The sequence below is a fragment of the Lissotriton vulgaris genome, chromosome 1_1, assembly GCF_964263255.1.
Source record: "Lissotriton vulgaris chromosome 1_1, aLisVul1.2, whole genome shotgun sequence".
Lineage (NCBI taxonomy): Eukaryota > Metazoa > Chordata > Amphibia > Caudata > Salamandridae > Lissotriton > Lissotriton vulgaris.
The window spans coordinates 1,705,949,625-1,705,966,131 of NC_141685.1; the positions used below are offsets into that span (position 1 = coordinate 1,705,949,625).

Here is a 16,507-nt window from a genome sequence, read left to right on the forward strand (position 1 = left end):
TTCCACCGGACTGTGGTCTGAGAAAGTTTTCCCCATGTGTTCCGCCGTTAGAATCGACCCCAGGAGTGGCGTGGTGCAGAACACATGATCTATTCTGGTGTGTAACTTATGCGGTGGTGAATAGAATGTATATTCCCTGTCCAATAAGTGCCTGCCACGCCATGCATCTGTTAATTGCCAACACTCTGCCCACTGCGCTAGCGCCTCAGCCTGTTTCCTACTTTCTGTGGCCTGTAATGGTGGGTGCGATCTATCCATTGAGACATCTAGCACTGCATTAAAATCCCCTCCCAGTAACCAGGGAAAATCGGCCCAATCAGCCAGCACTCCGCTGAGCGTCACCAGGAACGCTGATTGGTTCGAGTTCGGCGCATAAACACTCCCCAGCACAACAGGGCAACCATCCAACAACCCCCGGACAAATACATATCTGCCATTCGTATCCGCCCTCAGCTCCACCAGTTTGAAGGGGACCGAGTTCCTCAGCCATACAGCTGCCCCTCTCGAAAATGCTGAGTAAGAGGTGGCGAACAATTGACCCTTCCACTTCTTAAGCAATTTCCCACTTTCTGAGGTTGTTAAGTGGGTTTCCTGGAGGCAGGCAATATTGACCTTCCTGCGATTCAGTTGAGCTAAGATTCTATGCCTTTTGTGGACTGACCCCATGCCACGAACATTCCAAGTGCACAATTTATAGTCATTAAGGGTCCCCATCCCTAGTGGCAGCAGGTGTAGTCGATGGATTCCGCACCATGGAGCGGGTATAATTAAACAACCCTGAGTCTCGTGCCCGTACAAGAAACAACCCCGTAACTCCCAGGTCCCCGGACAAAACCTTCCGGGATCCAAACAGTAGAGCCCAACGTGGGCTTGTCTTACGGTTAAACATGTCTATACGGTGGGGGTCTGGGGCCTCTTACACCAGTCCAGAGTCAGTTGGTAGCACTCCATCGCACCAAGAGCAAAGAAGGCCCCCCCTCCCCCCGATCGCCTCACAGATAGTTCATACATTACCATCCGACTTGTCGCCTAGTCCCAGTCACAGGTCATGTGCTTCTTGTGCCGTGATCTTGGGAAACAGCTGCAGGCTATCGGCGGACCCTGACACCTCCGTGTGGGTGGTAGAGCGGCTGGCCGAGGCGGCAGGGTCCCGGGCGTCGTGTTCAGCCAAGGCGGCTGATGTCAGATGGACCGGCCCCTCGGTCTTGGCCGATGACGGTCCCCCAGAGTCCGCGTGCCGGTGCATGTGTTCCTTGGTCGCTCCCCGCTGGTGTCGGCCTCCTTGGTGCGATGATCCCCCGCCGTGGTCCACCCCAAAGGCATCCTGCGAGTTCGGGGGTGTCAGTGTTACCTCGATCCATTCCGCCGCCTCCTCCGGTGATTCAAAAAAGTAGGATCTATTGTTATAAAGCACCTTGAGTCGTGCCGGAAACAGCAGAGCGTACTTCAGATCTCTGTCCCGCAGCATTCGCTTAACTCCCAGGAACGTCGAGCGGGCCCTCTACACCGCCGGGGTGAAATCTGGATACACAGAGATAGTCTTGTCCTCAAAGCGCAATGGGGCTTTCTCCCTTGCGGCCCTCAGGACCGAGTCACGGTCCTTGTAGTGTAGCAGGCGGGCAATTAAGGGGCGCGGTGACGCTCCCAGTTTAGGTGGCCTTGCCGGCATCCGGTGCGCTCTCTCCACGCTATATAGTGGCGTGAGGTCTTGGGGATCCACTATCTTTTTTAGCCAGTCCTCCACGAATTGGGTAGGGTCTTTCCCTTCGCTTTTCTCTGGAATACCCAGTATGCGCACGTTATTGCGGCGGGCCCGCCCTTCCGCATCATCCAGCTTGTCCCAGATCGATTGGATCTGCTTGTCCATTTGCTCTAGTTTCGTAGAATGGGAAGTTTGTTGTGGTATGAGGTCGTCTAGCGCTATTTTGTGCTCTTTGACTTTCTCCGCCAGCTTTGTGTGGTCCGCCTTGAGCAGTGAGAGGCTCGTCGCCATGCTGTCCATTCGGGATTCGAGCGCCTCCCTGGACGCCTTGATCTCCATTAGTATAAGGTCCAGTTTCGCATCCTGTGAGGATTTGCCCGTCGGGGGAATCATCTCCGCGTTCGAGGACGCCAGCGGGTCCTCCGAGCCTGTGGACTGAAGATCAGCTCCAGCTCCGTGGTCCTGCGCCTTGGTCCTGTTCCTGCCCATATTGCGCGCTGGATGTGTCCCCAGTGCTATTGGTCTGGGGCCAGTGGCGAGGGGTTCCCCCGCCGAGTGATATGCCGGTGTCCCCCACGTACAGTCGCCAGGGAGGGGTCACCCGTCGTCGCTCCTCCACGTCCGGCGTGTGCAGGAGGCCTCACCAGCTCCCCCCCCCCCGGGCCCGGCAGTCTCAGTCTAGGGGGTTCAGGAATGGCGGCCAAACAGCTCTCCCAGGAGCTGGCACCTCTTACCCTTATTGCTCCAGGAAAGGGGGGAGGTAGGGGGTCACTCGAGGCTAAATGGTGTCTGAGGCGGGGTGCCTAATATCCCGCTGCCGCCCCGTACCCTGTACCCTGTACCTTCCGGCCGGCGGCCCAAATCAGCTGACAGTGTCCTCGTGGTGCCGGGGGCGGAGGGGGGGGGGAGGGGGGGGGGGGGGCCCTCTGTCCGGCCCGCTATCGACAATGACCTGCGCAGTCCCTCCGGGCAGCGGCACTCGGAGCAGGTCAGTCCTGGTAGCGTTTCCAGGGGGTCCGTTGTGCGTGGTGGGGATAGACGCGCTCAGGCCGTGAACCAACGCGGTCAGCGCCGCTCTCTCACCCGGCAGACAGGGCGGAGCGGCAGTCCCCGCAGGCAGCGCCCTCACCAGCTTCGGTCTCCCAGGGTGATCGGCAGGTTGCTGTCAAGTGTCCCTCACCTGAGTCTTCCGCCGGCGTGTTCCGGCTCACCGCCCCTCTGCGTCCCAGGTTGCACCCGCAGCAGCCCTAGCCGGCTCCGGTCACCCCCACACTCCAGACCGCCGCTTCACCTCGAGGGCCAGGCCGCTCCCGAATCACCGCCGGTAGGCAGCTGTCCGCAGTCCTCCACAGCCGCTGATCGGCGTCGGGGGTCCGCACCGCCTCCCGGGACCGGGGGGTGTATCTTGGCAATCGGGGGAGGGTAGGGGGGTACAGGATATTCCGCTAGTTTAGGTGATTATGGACGGAGCCTCTTTAGATCACGTCCGCCATGTTCGGTCCTTGGCCACGCCCCCCAAGTGCTGTATCATCTTTAGAGTGTAAAACACTAATAGGAGCACCAATCACCTCCTATAAGAAACAGCGAGGGATTGTCCGTCAGGCATCCACCAGCATGGAAATTGATGGCAACAGCATCATTTAGGGAGTGGTCCGGGGTTGTGACTGTCACTACCATGCTCCTTAAGTGACCCTCTTGGCTGCCTTTTATCTGTTTCTGTAAAGGTTTATTGTTTACTCTTTTTTGTCCTACGAAATGTGTATCCACTCTCGGTGATCTCTTCATAGTCAAAGGCTGTTTGATGCCTTTTTTGTGTGTGACCTTGGGGTCAAAAGTCATGTGATGCAATTTCTTTTGAGGTATATCGTATGTGAATGGGAACGTGGCATCACTTCTGCTACTCTTCTATTTTGGTGAAATGATAAACGTGTAGCCTGTATAACTTGATGTAAGACTATTAGGAAGTGTAATACATTTCATAGGTAATGAAGGACTTCAAACTTCAGCATTTATATTTCTGTTCAAACCACACGTACTGAATTCAAATCCACAAAGCAAAGGCAAAGTACACTACACAGGGAAATTCACGCACTTTTACATATCGAGCATACCTTCAGCTATTGGCAGGAGCAAAGAATGGCCAGAAATTGAGGAGAGGAAGAGGACAGGTTGATCTGGGTAATTCAGTAGGAAGAAAGGATGCAGATCAGACGCGTACCAGTGGAAGAGGTAGGGAAGACCTCAGGTCTTGTGGCACGGTAGTGAGAGGGTAAGATTGGCAGCAGATAGATAGATCAGAGAGATCAGATATTAGGTGAGGGAAAATCAAGCATAGCTGGGGAAATTATCACATGTTCTTCTTGGAAGAAGGAGAGGTGGCTTCAAGTACAGGAGCAGGCGATGACCCTCAGCTTGATAGTAAGGACTGCATAGTCTAATTACAACCAATATCAAATGCATTGTCTTATTAAACTCTTGTACCTATTTTCAATATAACCGAAAAGAAAGTTCATTGCATTTAGTGCACTGATTTTGATTCAACATAGACTAACCATATGTTATAAAAAAATGTCACCATTAGACCATGTCAGATTTTTGCACAGTTTCAAAATATCGAGTTGTCGTTGAGATTATTACCTCCATTAGGTGACAGGGTATAGATAAACTTCTTTGCATCCCTTATGTTGTTAGGAGTAACTTGCACCAGACGATTGTGCTGCCAAACTCTAATTCGATTGGAAAATCCAATTATGTTGAAGTGATCATCAGACCGCAAGTCTTGCAGGATGGTGAAGAGGGCATCTTTTGTCTGGAAAAATGAGCACATTTATATGACTCAGGGTTGTTCAATGTATTACAATTATTCATATTGTTACAGCATAAAAACGTGGAGAATTAGACTTAAAATCGATTGCACACGCAGTATCTCAGTGATCATGAGGCTGCAGGCAGCAACACAGTAAAAAGATGTTTCACTTAGTGACCATCCCTCACATCTAAACCATCTCTCCAGTGCACATTGTTTTCTCGTCTTCAGGCGTGAAGGATTTAAACAGGTCTGATTGATTTCAATTCATTCGCACCAATGGCAGCGGTCGTTTCATTTTGGCGCCAGCACAGAAGGCTTGTATGTCAGTGAAGAAGAGTAAGGAGTCTAAGCCCAGATTTTCAAAGAACTAACACAAGGCAGTGGAGCACGTAAAGTTGCTGCACTGTGTTGAGTGAAAGGGAGAGAGCAGGACCGCACCATATCTGATAAGGTTTGTGGCTGTTCTGCCTTCTTCCTGTGCTGAAGCTCTTTTGACTGCCATCCGCCAATGCAGACAACTTTGTACAATAGTGCAAAGGTGTCTGCATCAGAAGGGATCCCTTCCAGTACAAAAGCTATGCTTTATAGCATGTCCCACTTTGTATGTGTATTATACAATATAGCACACACACAAAGTAGGAAAAAAATTAGGAGAAACAAAAACATTTTCCATTGCGCTTGTCTCAAGGTAGTGTTAGATGTTGGCACTGTCTTCAATTCTTTGCAGGTAAGGATTTGCATCAAAAGCCATGGGTATTTGCAAGTGAATGCCCATGCACCACCCATGGATCGCACCCTTGCTGCAAAATAATGCAAGGCAGTGCATTGTGTAGCTTTGTGTTACTTTGGGTTACAATTCGTCGCAAATCGAGATTTGTGTTGGATTGTAAATCCAACCATAACATATTGTGTCAGGGTTATTTTAAAAAAAATTACACAACCCTGTTGCAAATTGTTTGGAAATCGGGGTCCTAGGGTTTTAGAGTCCAGTGCTTATTCAGTGAGGAAGCAGAGACAATAGTAGGTAGTTGGTAATTACTTACATATTATATGAGTGTAGGCATCTGGCTCTGTATATACCACTTTCGGAGTAAGGTACAGTGTGCACAGATTCCAGTGGATCCCAAGAGGCTTACAGAGGCTCGAGTAGATAATACTAAAAGCTCTATTGTGGTAGTGTGGCCGATCATTTAGGCTTCTCAGAGCGCTGTGTTAAGCATTTATTGTACACACTCAGGTAAGAAATGATTGCACATGCTCAAAGACTGAATCCAGACCAATTGTTTTGTATAAAAAGTTATTATCTGGTTATTTTATTTCTAGAACCAAGAAATGCTCAGTTGCAGGTAACAGTTGTTAAAGTATTAATACTTTTAAAATTGCAGTAAGAATCATCTTGCAAGACAGAAGAAATGCTTTAAAATCTTTGAAATACTTTTGCATTTATCTGTCAGAAACAGTAGCACTCAGCGATGTAAAAGATAGACAGCTGTATGCAATAGATAGAATTCAATGCAATCCTATGGGAGGAAAACAGTGTTACGCATTAGCAGGTAAGTACTTGACAATACCAGTCTTCGGGGTTTGACCAACACGGGTAAGGTTCAGTTTCAGGTAGGTACTGCTCCACTAGCTGCACTGGGGTGGCCGGGTGCAGCGGTCACTAGGCTCAATGTGTAAATCAATGGAGACAGAGGGCACCTCAAAGAGGTACAGTTTGCAAGTAAGTACCCGTGGTTTCTGAGCACATGCCTCAGGGTTCAAGATCAGCACAGGGGGAGCCACAATCAGCACCAAAATTACACTACCAGTGGTACAGGGGCAGGGTGCATAATCAGCATCGAGGGTCCCATGCGTTTCAATGGGGAATCTCAGCCGCACAAAGAGGCTGCAGGCTCGGACCAGGAGACTAACTGAAGGTGACCACCAGCTGGGTAGGTAAGTTAGAGGGTTGGGGGGGGTAGAGGCACCATCGGTTGGGTTCCCTAATGCCAGAGGGCTGAGGAGCCTGGGGTACCTTTTGGTGTCTGGTTTTCTTGGTTGGAGCTGGTCGTGGTCAGAGGGACCCTTCGTGAAGAGGCTACAGGCGACTTCGTGGGGTCCAGGAGAGGTCATCCACTGATGGAGATGAGGTTAGGAATGCCGGGGAGACTTCACAGCAGAGGTGAGCCAGAAAATCTTGGGCTGGGGGCATCAGGTGCAGAGTGGGTAGCGGTCGCGGATCCGCCTGGATCCAGAATTCTTGGTGTAGTTTCTTTTGGACAGGGCTGCTGTCCTCAGGCTCAGGGGATCTGGTCTTGGCTAAAGAGTGACAGTCTTCCTGGGGTTCTTGGAAATAGCTGGCCATGGGACAGGTGGCGTCTTCTTCGCAGGGTCTATGAGCATGAGACAGGCCGTAAGTCGGGCCAAATCAGTAGTCGTCTTCCTGGCTCGGCTGCACAGTGTCTTCTTCATCCTTTTCTTTTTCGGTCACAGGAATCTGAGGATCAAGGTTCAGAGGTGCCCCTGAATACTGAGTTTAGGGTCATTACAGTGACTGGCATATGGTAGCCAATGGGCTACTTGCCTTTAGGGTGTCTACACCCGTTGAATGTCCCCTCCCTTTGAGGAAGGGACATCCCCCTAACCTGATTGGGTCAAATCCTTCCATTCAAGATGGAGGATTTTCTAAGGAGGGGTCACCTTGCTTGAGGGCACTTTAGAGGTGGTCCTGGCAGATCTCTACTGACTACTACTTTACCCGCTGACCTTGCTGCCAAAAGTGGGGCTCAGTCAAGGGGGCAGGTATCTCCACTAGCTGGAGAGGCCCTGTTAATTAAATCAAAGGGCAGGAGCCTGTTGATGATCACCTCCCTGAATGCTGTTTCTGCTTGGGGATAGGTGTGAAACATCTCCACCCCAAGCAGCCTTTGTCCCGGACCCACAATAGCACAAGGGCTCCCACCTCAGTGGCAGGGCTGGACTGGTTGTAGCAGGTGTTTTCCCGGTGGGCCAGAAGGGTGGGGTCTATTTTTGACCATGGGGGTTGGTTTTGCCTTCTCAGTAGCAGCTCACCCCAGCTGATCGGAATTGCCAGGCTGGTTTTTCAGGGGGTCAGAAACACATGCCTGTGTATGGTAGGCTGGTGCAGACCAGTCAGCTGGACATGTCATTTTTCAGGGGGCATCTCTAGGATGCTACTAAGTGCATTTTGTAATAAATACAACGCTGGCATCAGTGTGGGTTATTATGCTGAGGAGTTTGATACCAAACTCCTTAGCCTTTAGTGAAGCCATCATATACCTGTGGAGTTCGTGATGACAAACTCCCAGTTCATGTACTCAGTATGGCTCCACTGCACTTATAATGTCTGTGAATGGCACAGACACTGTGGGGGAATATTGCGCATGTTGCTATGTGGTATAGTGCACACTGCCTTAGGGCTGTGAGCCCTGCTAGAAGGATGACTTTCCTATGCCATAGGCAGTGGTTGGTGGGCATTGCACATAGGGATGTGTACCATGCCGCACCAAAAAACACAGTCTGCAATGGCAGTGTGTATGTGTTTCGTGAGGGCTCTCTGAGGGTGGCACAATACATGCTGCAGCCCTTGCAGACCATATCTAGTCACAAGGCCCTTGGTACCACTGGTACCTTTTACAGGGGACTTATATGTGGGCCTGAGGAGTGCCAATTGTGAAAGCAAATGTACAGTTTTGTGAAAAGAACACAGACCCTGCGAACCTGATTGACAGGGACCCAGGGCACACTCAGTCAAAGTGCATCAGACACCTGGATAAAAGTGGGGGGTTACTGCAACAGAAACCCACTTTCCTACATGAGTGTTACCAGAGCCATTACACTTACTTCAAAATGGGATAAACAAGTTACTGAACACGGAGTAATTTGGTGTGTTTGCGCACAGTTTATATAATAAAGACATTTATGAATATGAACAAATAGATGGAATGCCAAGTAAGTGGAAAGAAGCAAGCAACCTCAATTATGCCTGTCTTTCATAAAATATTAATTTTAATAGATTAATATTTCGGATCAAATCTAACACAAAATAATTCTCTGCCTTCTATACTTTGCTATCTTAGTGATCAGTTAATATTTCAGTATGAAGGATGTCTATGAGAATCAAGCTTCCATGGATCCCAAGCACAACTTCTTCCCCATAGCTGAATAGATAGATGGCAATCTCCAGTAGATGCATACTGAAAAATTGTTGACACAATAAACAAGGATGACAGCAGTGAAACAATACAACAAATGACTCTAGACCACTTCAGAAGGTAAATAACTACTAACCTGTAACACACTAGTACTACATCAAACACTACTATACAAACACAAATATGACCAACTATATTACATGCAAACTGAATAACATGCTGCACAAACAATCACAAACACATTCCATCTCCTATACAATGCACCTGTCAAATCTTCTCATTTCTAAAGAATGATGATTCGGGTTAAACCTGTGGCTATCACCTACAACACCTTAGCCAAACATATGGCTATTATCCACAACACCATGGGATACAATACTTACCCACATGTTCACTCCACTGGGTACTTTCCCTTGCAACCTCTCACAACATGGTACTTTTCTTCTTCCAGATTGCACCCATGAGGTACTCTCTATGCAACTTCTCAAGACAGGGTATTACTCTTCCTCAAATCAGCATACCATAGGTTTCTTCTCCATACAACTTCTCATGACACATTACCTCAGTTTATTATTCCACTCAGCTAACTCTTTGTCCTTGCCCAACTTTTCAAACCACAGGGTAATCACTGCATACAACCTCTAACAACAGGTTGCTATTCTCACTCTGTACTCCCAAAACAGCCTATATGTAGACAATTTAAACTTCCAACCTGTCTTGCTTTACTAAGCATTCAGTGCACCACTAAAATTAACATAACCTAAAGTAACCAGGTAGTCTAGGTTAGTGTTTTTTTCATCATCTTTAGACCTGATCAACATCAGCTTACTACCATCTATTGTGACATAAATTCTACGAAGCCAGTGCCTCCACTCCAACACCCAGGTCTGGAATCCAGGACATTGATGGGGTATCCTAGGAGTAGCTTCACCTGCTTGCTATTCCCCCAAACACCACACCCTCTTCTTACAGCACTGACTGACTCATACCAGAGAGCGAAGTCCCCTTTAGTGCTGCAAATTGTCTCTGGACTTCTGTCCACCGTCTTGATCATAGCGAAAACAACTGCTATGCTGTCTCTTGTAGGCTCTTGCTGCTGGGAGCCAAAAGATTTGCAGAATGCCTTTAACCAGTGCTCTTAGTGACCACACACTACCCTCCTCAAACTCCTCAGGACTAATGCGCTCACCAGGGTTCTTGCTTGTCAAGCAGAGCCAGCCTATACCAAAATGTGCTGAAAATGAATAAACTGTGATGTTTCTTTATTACAATATGATCGCTATTTTCCCTAGTTGCTTTAAACATTGCATGAGTTAATTTCACAACTCGTTAGTTGGCTGCCTGGCTCTCTAGGTTCTGATGCCTACTGAAAGCAGCAACCCAACTTACTTCACTACTCAGCTATGTGTTGCTACAACAGATGAGCGCATCACAAAGAGTGAAGCCATCAACATTGGCAAGCAAGCCGTAAAGTGCTGGTGCTTTGTGCCTCAGGGCAGATGAACCCCCAGTGCTTACGTCATCATGCCTTGCCAGCTGGTTGCGCACAGTTATGGACAGAAAGCCTGGCATTTATGATGTTCTGATCGGAAGGCTGGAACGGGAAACAGAGGAAATTATGACTTCATATGTGGAAGAAATAATTCACTGGTACAGCAGGGACAATGTTCCTTTGTTGGACTTTCTCTGCGCCAAGCCAAGTTAACCCAGTGAGATACACGTTTGGGGTTACTTCGTTTTTCAAGAAGTCCTGCCAGCGCTAAAACACATTTTGTCATGGGTATTGATAAATCGGGTGTTGGAGTACTGATATAAATGTATTTGTGGGTTTGGTTCACCCACACTCCCATCACCTCAGTCCACATACATGGAGAGTTTGATAGAACAAAGCAGCCCCAGTTCCAGAAGGTTCCTCGGTACTCCCTGACTTTATCATTTTGCAGCACCACATACCAACTAAACAGGAGCCTCCATGATCATCTGACAATCTATCGAATTCTGATTTTCATGTTAAAGTCTCTGTGGGTGGATAAAATGTTGAATACACCAAATATACCTTTTCTTTAGGATTTGCCGCCTGCTCGTCTTCCTCGTTTAAGTTTTGGGTTAGACGGAAAAAGCCCACACAGTACTCACTTCTGATGAATGCCACGAAAGTTTGACATTTTCCTGCTGCCAGACCAAAAATATACATTGTTTAAAAACATTCGTCTTCTTGAATACTATAACTCAGGAAGTGGCCCTTGTACCTTGGTCATCGAGTCAACAAAATACCAGAGGTAGCAGCCATGTCATCACACAACATTTGACGTCAATGACATCAGAAGAAGTGACAAAATATGACCTATGAGCCTGATTCCCAGGAATCGTTATCTTGACCCTAATATCATGATAACGGGCATCGCTGAGGCTTAGTGTACACCCCAAGGACAAAATGAGTAATAAACCACAAGGAGGCTCACAAAAAAAGAAATTAAAAAATAGTGGTAAAGTCCACCTCTGTTAATTCATAAGGATCATGTACTGAATATGAAATATATGATTGCCTTGAAATACTCTGTATAATGTGATTTCTTCTCAGGCACTATCACACAGGTGAAGGTTTTATTCAAACTCCTACTTCATTGTGTATTCAAAGTGAGGAAACAGAAATAAGGTGAAAATGTGAATGTTTATTACAATGTTTTTTATTATATGATGTATTCCAAATAATGTGCATTAAACTATTGGATATAAATATTAAAGGGAAATAATACAATGTAAAAAAGAAATATTTTATAGCACTGAATAATGTCCCAGCAAGAGGTGCAGAGAGTAAACAGTGCTCAGTGTTTCTTAGAACTTACGATTTTTGACACATCTTAGGCAGAGGTTTGCAAGGGCAGTGCCAGTGGTCACAAGAGGCAGGCCAGGGGCAGCAGCTGCTACAGCTGGCACCCACTTAATGACATCCCCCCATGCATAGATGCATTGTGCAATGTTCTATTTTGTAAGCAATTCTACCTTATCTGAAGATTGTCTACCTTTTCCTGTAGCCTATGTTTGTTTCTGAGCCCTTACCGGGCAATGCTCAACAAAACCATAAAATGAATAAATTAGTACTATGGTTCGTTAATCTCAGTTAGATAAATGATTTCTCTCCCATTAGTCTCTGAATGTATATCCTGAACTTGAATATTATGATCAATTCTCGTTCTCTGTTTTTACCTGATGTGTCACGTGTTGATCATACTCATGTTGAGTTAACTACCATTAGTTTAGAGTTCTTGTCTCCTATTTATGGATTTATCTTGAATTTTATGTAGCACCATACAATTCTACGTATCTTCAGAGTAGCTGAGAGCAAAATAAACACAATAATTGATAACGGGGAGTTACAAGCGATAAGTTCCTTTCCAAATACGTAGATTGGTCATGAATCCAGCATTCTTCATTCACTCCCGTTTGTGAAAATACTAGTGCCTTTGGTGTAAACTGATTAACAGGTGTTTTAGTAGTTTCTCGAATTGAACTTAGCTAGATTCAGACTGGAACTGAAGACTGTGGGGCAAAAAATAAGAAACCCACTGCCTTTTTCATTGACGGTAACAAGGTGCAATCAGTTTATTCTTTCTGTTATCTTGGAATCACTTTTTCCCATGATAGAAAGTGGTCCAACGAATTTAACAATGTTAGTAATAAAATGGCAAAAGTGCCCATGGCATCTTTAAATTTGCAGCTAAAATTGGGGATAGACGAACAAGAGACATGTTGCAAATTTATCAAGCGAGATGCGCCACTATTGCATTATATGGGGCGGCTATCTGGGGTCATAGTTGTGACCATAAATTGCAGCTTGAGGAAAACTCTTTCTTAAAAAAACTTTTATGTTTGCCCTCATCTGCCGCCACTGTTTTGATCCATCTGGAATTAGATATTAATTACTTGAATGATCTTTTAGCCTTAAGACCATTAATGTTATGGCGCTCTATATGGCTCCAGGAGGAAAAGACCTTAAACAGATCTATAATCGAAGATTGCTTTTCACTGGACATGTATAGAAAAATTCCATGGATAAAATATGTCTCTGACTGTTATTCACAAATTTTTAATCTTGACGTCCTGGCCGACCCTAAGGCTGCGCTGACTATATCTAAAGCAGAACTGAAAGCAATCTTTTTGGATAATATGGCAAAGAAGAGGGCTCTTGCATGTCGGTCTATGCCGACTGTTTTATTTTTCAGTAGATATTCCCTCACTGAAGGCTTTCCACCGTACCTTGCACTGGTAACAAGGCAATCGCACAAGTTCGTCCTAACCAGACTTAGGTTCGGAATAGTACATGAGTTGGTGTCTTTGCCTAACATAAAGCAACATCCTAAAGGACCGTGCCAGTGTGATGGTATATCAATACAGAGCACCCTGCAATTTTTACTTATATGTAAACTGTACCTGAACTATCGAATTTTGCACCTTAAGCCTTTATTTGTTAAATATGGGGTACGTACAGTGGACGAGGCAATGAGTCTTATTTTTAACATGAAATCTGCTGATATCTGTTTTTATACTGCTGCGTTTTTAATCAAATCCATCAGTGTACGTAAAAGTATGATATTTTAGAGTATTGGTCTGTATTGTATAGAAACCTATTTTAAAACTAATGATTTATGTATTATGTACTGTTTATATGTGCTTTTATGGTCATTTCTTTTGTACCGAATAAAGCCTCATGAACTGAACTGAACTGACTAAGGGTTTTCCAAAGTTTCAATACCTGGAACCCCAAAGATCTTGCAACATGCACTGGCCTCTTGAAAGAGAGTTGTTGACTCAGATGGTTTCCTTCAAGAACAATACTTAAACTTCAAGGTACTCCAGCACATGCCATTTAATTTCGGGCTTATCAGACTCTTTTGGAGAGAGGTATGGGATCATATCATCATTGATAAAAGTTATCCAGTATACAAGAATTATCACAGTCCATGAAATTAAATGAAAACATTTGCCTTGCTCACTGCATGGAGAACTGTTGTTCTAATAATCAACAGGGGTTTAATAGCTGCCTAATAATTTGTAAAAGAAACTAACCATGTTGTCTTTGCAACAGACCTTGAAAAAGAGGCTGCTAACTGGAAATCAATCTTTCTTTTAATACTCAGCTGGTGGGTGGGAGCCTGTTTAGTAGAAGTGGTTGAATAGGGTACCCCAGTTCATATAATATTGTCTAAGCTTTGTGAGTAGTCACACAGTATCAGAACCTATTGAGGACTTTTTGACTGCCCAGCAGAACTGGCCACCTCTTGTCTTCAGAGGAAATAGACCACAATAGTGAAATTCCATTGTTGATCAGAACTAACTGGTTGAGGTTCACGGTATGTGTTGGATCTGCTAATGTCATTTTGAGAAAGCCTTGTAAGAAAAGGAAAATTGTGTTCCCGATAAGGCCTGACAGACTCCACTTTTCTGCAGTCAGTTCTTTGCAAGTCTAACCTTTATTGTACATCCCTCCACTCTACGCCACTGTTCTACATGCCACCACACTCTACACCAATCCACTTTATGTCAGTCTCCTCTACCCTGTACCACTCCACTCTGGACCACTGCACTCTGCGCCACTTCAACCTGCACTCTGCGCCACTCCACTCTTCACCACTCTATTCTATGCCATTGCACTCTTCTCTAAACCAGTACACTCTACGGCAGTGCACTCTATGCCAATGCACTCTATATCACTGCACTTTATGCCAATCTACTCTGCACCACTGTACTCTATGCCACTTCACTCTGGGCCACTCTACAACACTCCATTCTGCCATCTTACACTCCATGATACTCCAGTCTATGAAATTCTACTCCATTAATCTTTGCTCCACTCTATGACACTCTATTCCACTCTGCGACGTTCTATGCAACTCCCTCTATGCCACGCCATGCCACTTTACTTCACGCTGTTCTACAACACACTACTCCACTCTAGTCCAATCCACATCTCCCCTTTATGCCTCTCTATGCCTCTCCACTCTACGATACCCTACTTCACTCTATGCTACTCCACTGGTCATCACACCACTCACCTATATGCCTTTCCACTCTACCACAATACTCCACTGTATGCCTCTCCACTCTACGACAATCTACTCTGCTGAACGCCACTCTACTTTACTCTAAGCAACAACCTCTATGCAACTCCACATTACTTTACTCCACTCTGGGCGACTACGTTCTGCTTTATGCCACTCCACTCTATGACACTCTACTCCATTCTACGCACTTCAGCTCTATAACACTCTACTCCCTCCATGACACTCCAGGCCACGCCACTCTACACCATGCCACTCTGCGACTCACCACTCTGTACCACCCCACTCTACGATAGTGCACGCCACTCCACTCACCAATATGTCATGACACTCTCCTTTGTAACTTTTAGCCATGCTGAACAGCAGTCACACTGGTGTACAACATTGCTAAAACACATTGGCAAAGCCAGTAGATCTTGCATAGGCGAGACCAATTGGCTTTGAAAGTGCTTGTTTTATAATCCCACTACATCGTTTCTGTTTGAGATGATAAGCAAACACACAGTTCGGAGCTACCGTTTTTTCATTCGCAGGGTTCTTTCGGCCCCTGTCTTCTCCAGTGCCTCGAAACATAAATCTTTTCAGAATCTTTCAGAGCATGGGAACAGAGCAAGGCTTCCAGCCTCGCAGTGGAATACTTTAGAAGAGACTGCAGGCCCCACACAGAAACCTGTTTACATCAGCATCCCCGAGGATGACAGAATAGGGTTAATATACTATCTTAAAAATAGCATTGCTCCTTCCTTTCATGTAAACTCACAGTTTTTGGAGGGAATCTTACTTATCTTCGGCAGATTAATCACCAAGGACTGGAAAGGTACTTGGAAAATGAGAAGCCTCAATATATTCTGGAAGCAACTTCCTGTTCCTTTTTTAGCCTAACGTTTTCGTTCATGTAATCAGTCAAGGAATGCAGACCACTTAAATGCATGAACGTGGAGCGCTGGAAAACACAGAGGCATGAATCAAGGGTAGCACTTCAGATAATCCGGAAGCTGGGCTGATTCCCAATGATACACGGTACTTTAGAGATATCCAGAGGGGATGCAAACTAGAGGAAGGCACGTAGTACAGCTTTCCCTGAGCGACAGTAAAGAAAAAAGTCCTCAATCAATGTGATTAAATCGTATTTAATTTAAAGTAGCTAACATGCATTATGGGAGTGACGCTTCCTGTTGCCACAGTGCTCTAACACCTGAACATGATTCAGATGAGAAGGGTCAGTGTTGCCACAAGCCTGTAGAAAACAGTTGCAGTCACACACAGGAGTGAAGTGCCATAAAGTGTCATGGAGTGGAGTGGAGTGTAATATGTGTTGTGAAGAGTTGCAGAGTGTATATCATAGGGTGGAGGGTCATAGAGTGGAGTATCATAGAATATTGTGTCGTGGAGTAGAGTGTCATACAGTGGAGTGGCATAGAGTGGAGTACAATGGAGGGGCATAGAACGGAGGGGCATAGAGTGGAGGGGCGTAGAGTGGAGAAGCATAGAGTAGGGGGTGTAGAGTGTTGAGGCATAGAATGGAATACAGTGGAATAAATTGGAGTGATGTGGAGAGGTGTAGAGTGTCATAGCACAGAGTGGAGTGAAGCATCATAGAGTGGATCAGATTGGAGTAGTGTAACATGGAGTGGTGTGGAGTGGCGCAGAGTGGAGTAAAGTGGTGTAGAGTACTGTAGAGTGGAGTGTCATTGAGAGGCTTAGAGCATCGTAGAGTGGCATAGAGTGTCGTAGAGTGGACTGGCATAGAGTTGAGTACACCGGCCTATAGTGAAGTGGC

The 16,507-nt window shown here is 46.0% G+C and overlaps 1 protein-coding gene across 1 annotated transcript in view; it reads right to left on the reverse strand.

Annotated features, from left to right (window-relative positions):
• ITIH5 (inter-alpha-trypsin inhibitor heavy chain 5) overlaps nucleotides 1-16,507 on the reverse strand; it is a 264,445-nt gene that overhangs the window by 82,195 nt on the left and 165,743 nt on the right. Inside the window, exon 8 of the mRNA XM_086918959.1 lies at nucleotides 4,340-4,511. Coding sequence (XP_086775085.1) covers nucleotides 4,340-4,511 — 172 coding nt within the window. The remainder of the gene's footprint in view (nucleotides 1-4,339; nucleotides 4,512-16,507) is intronic.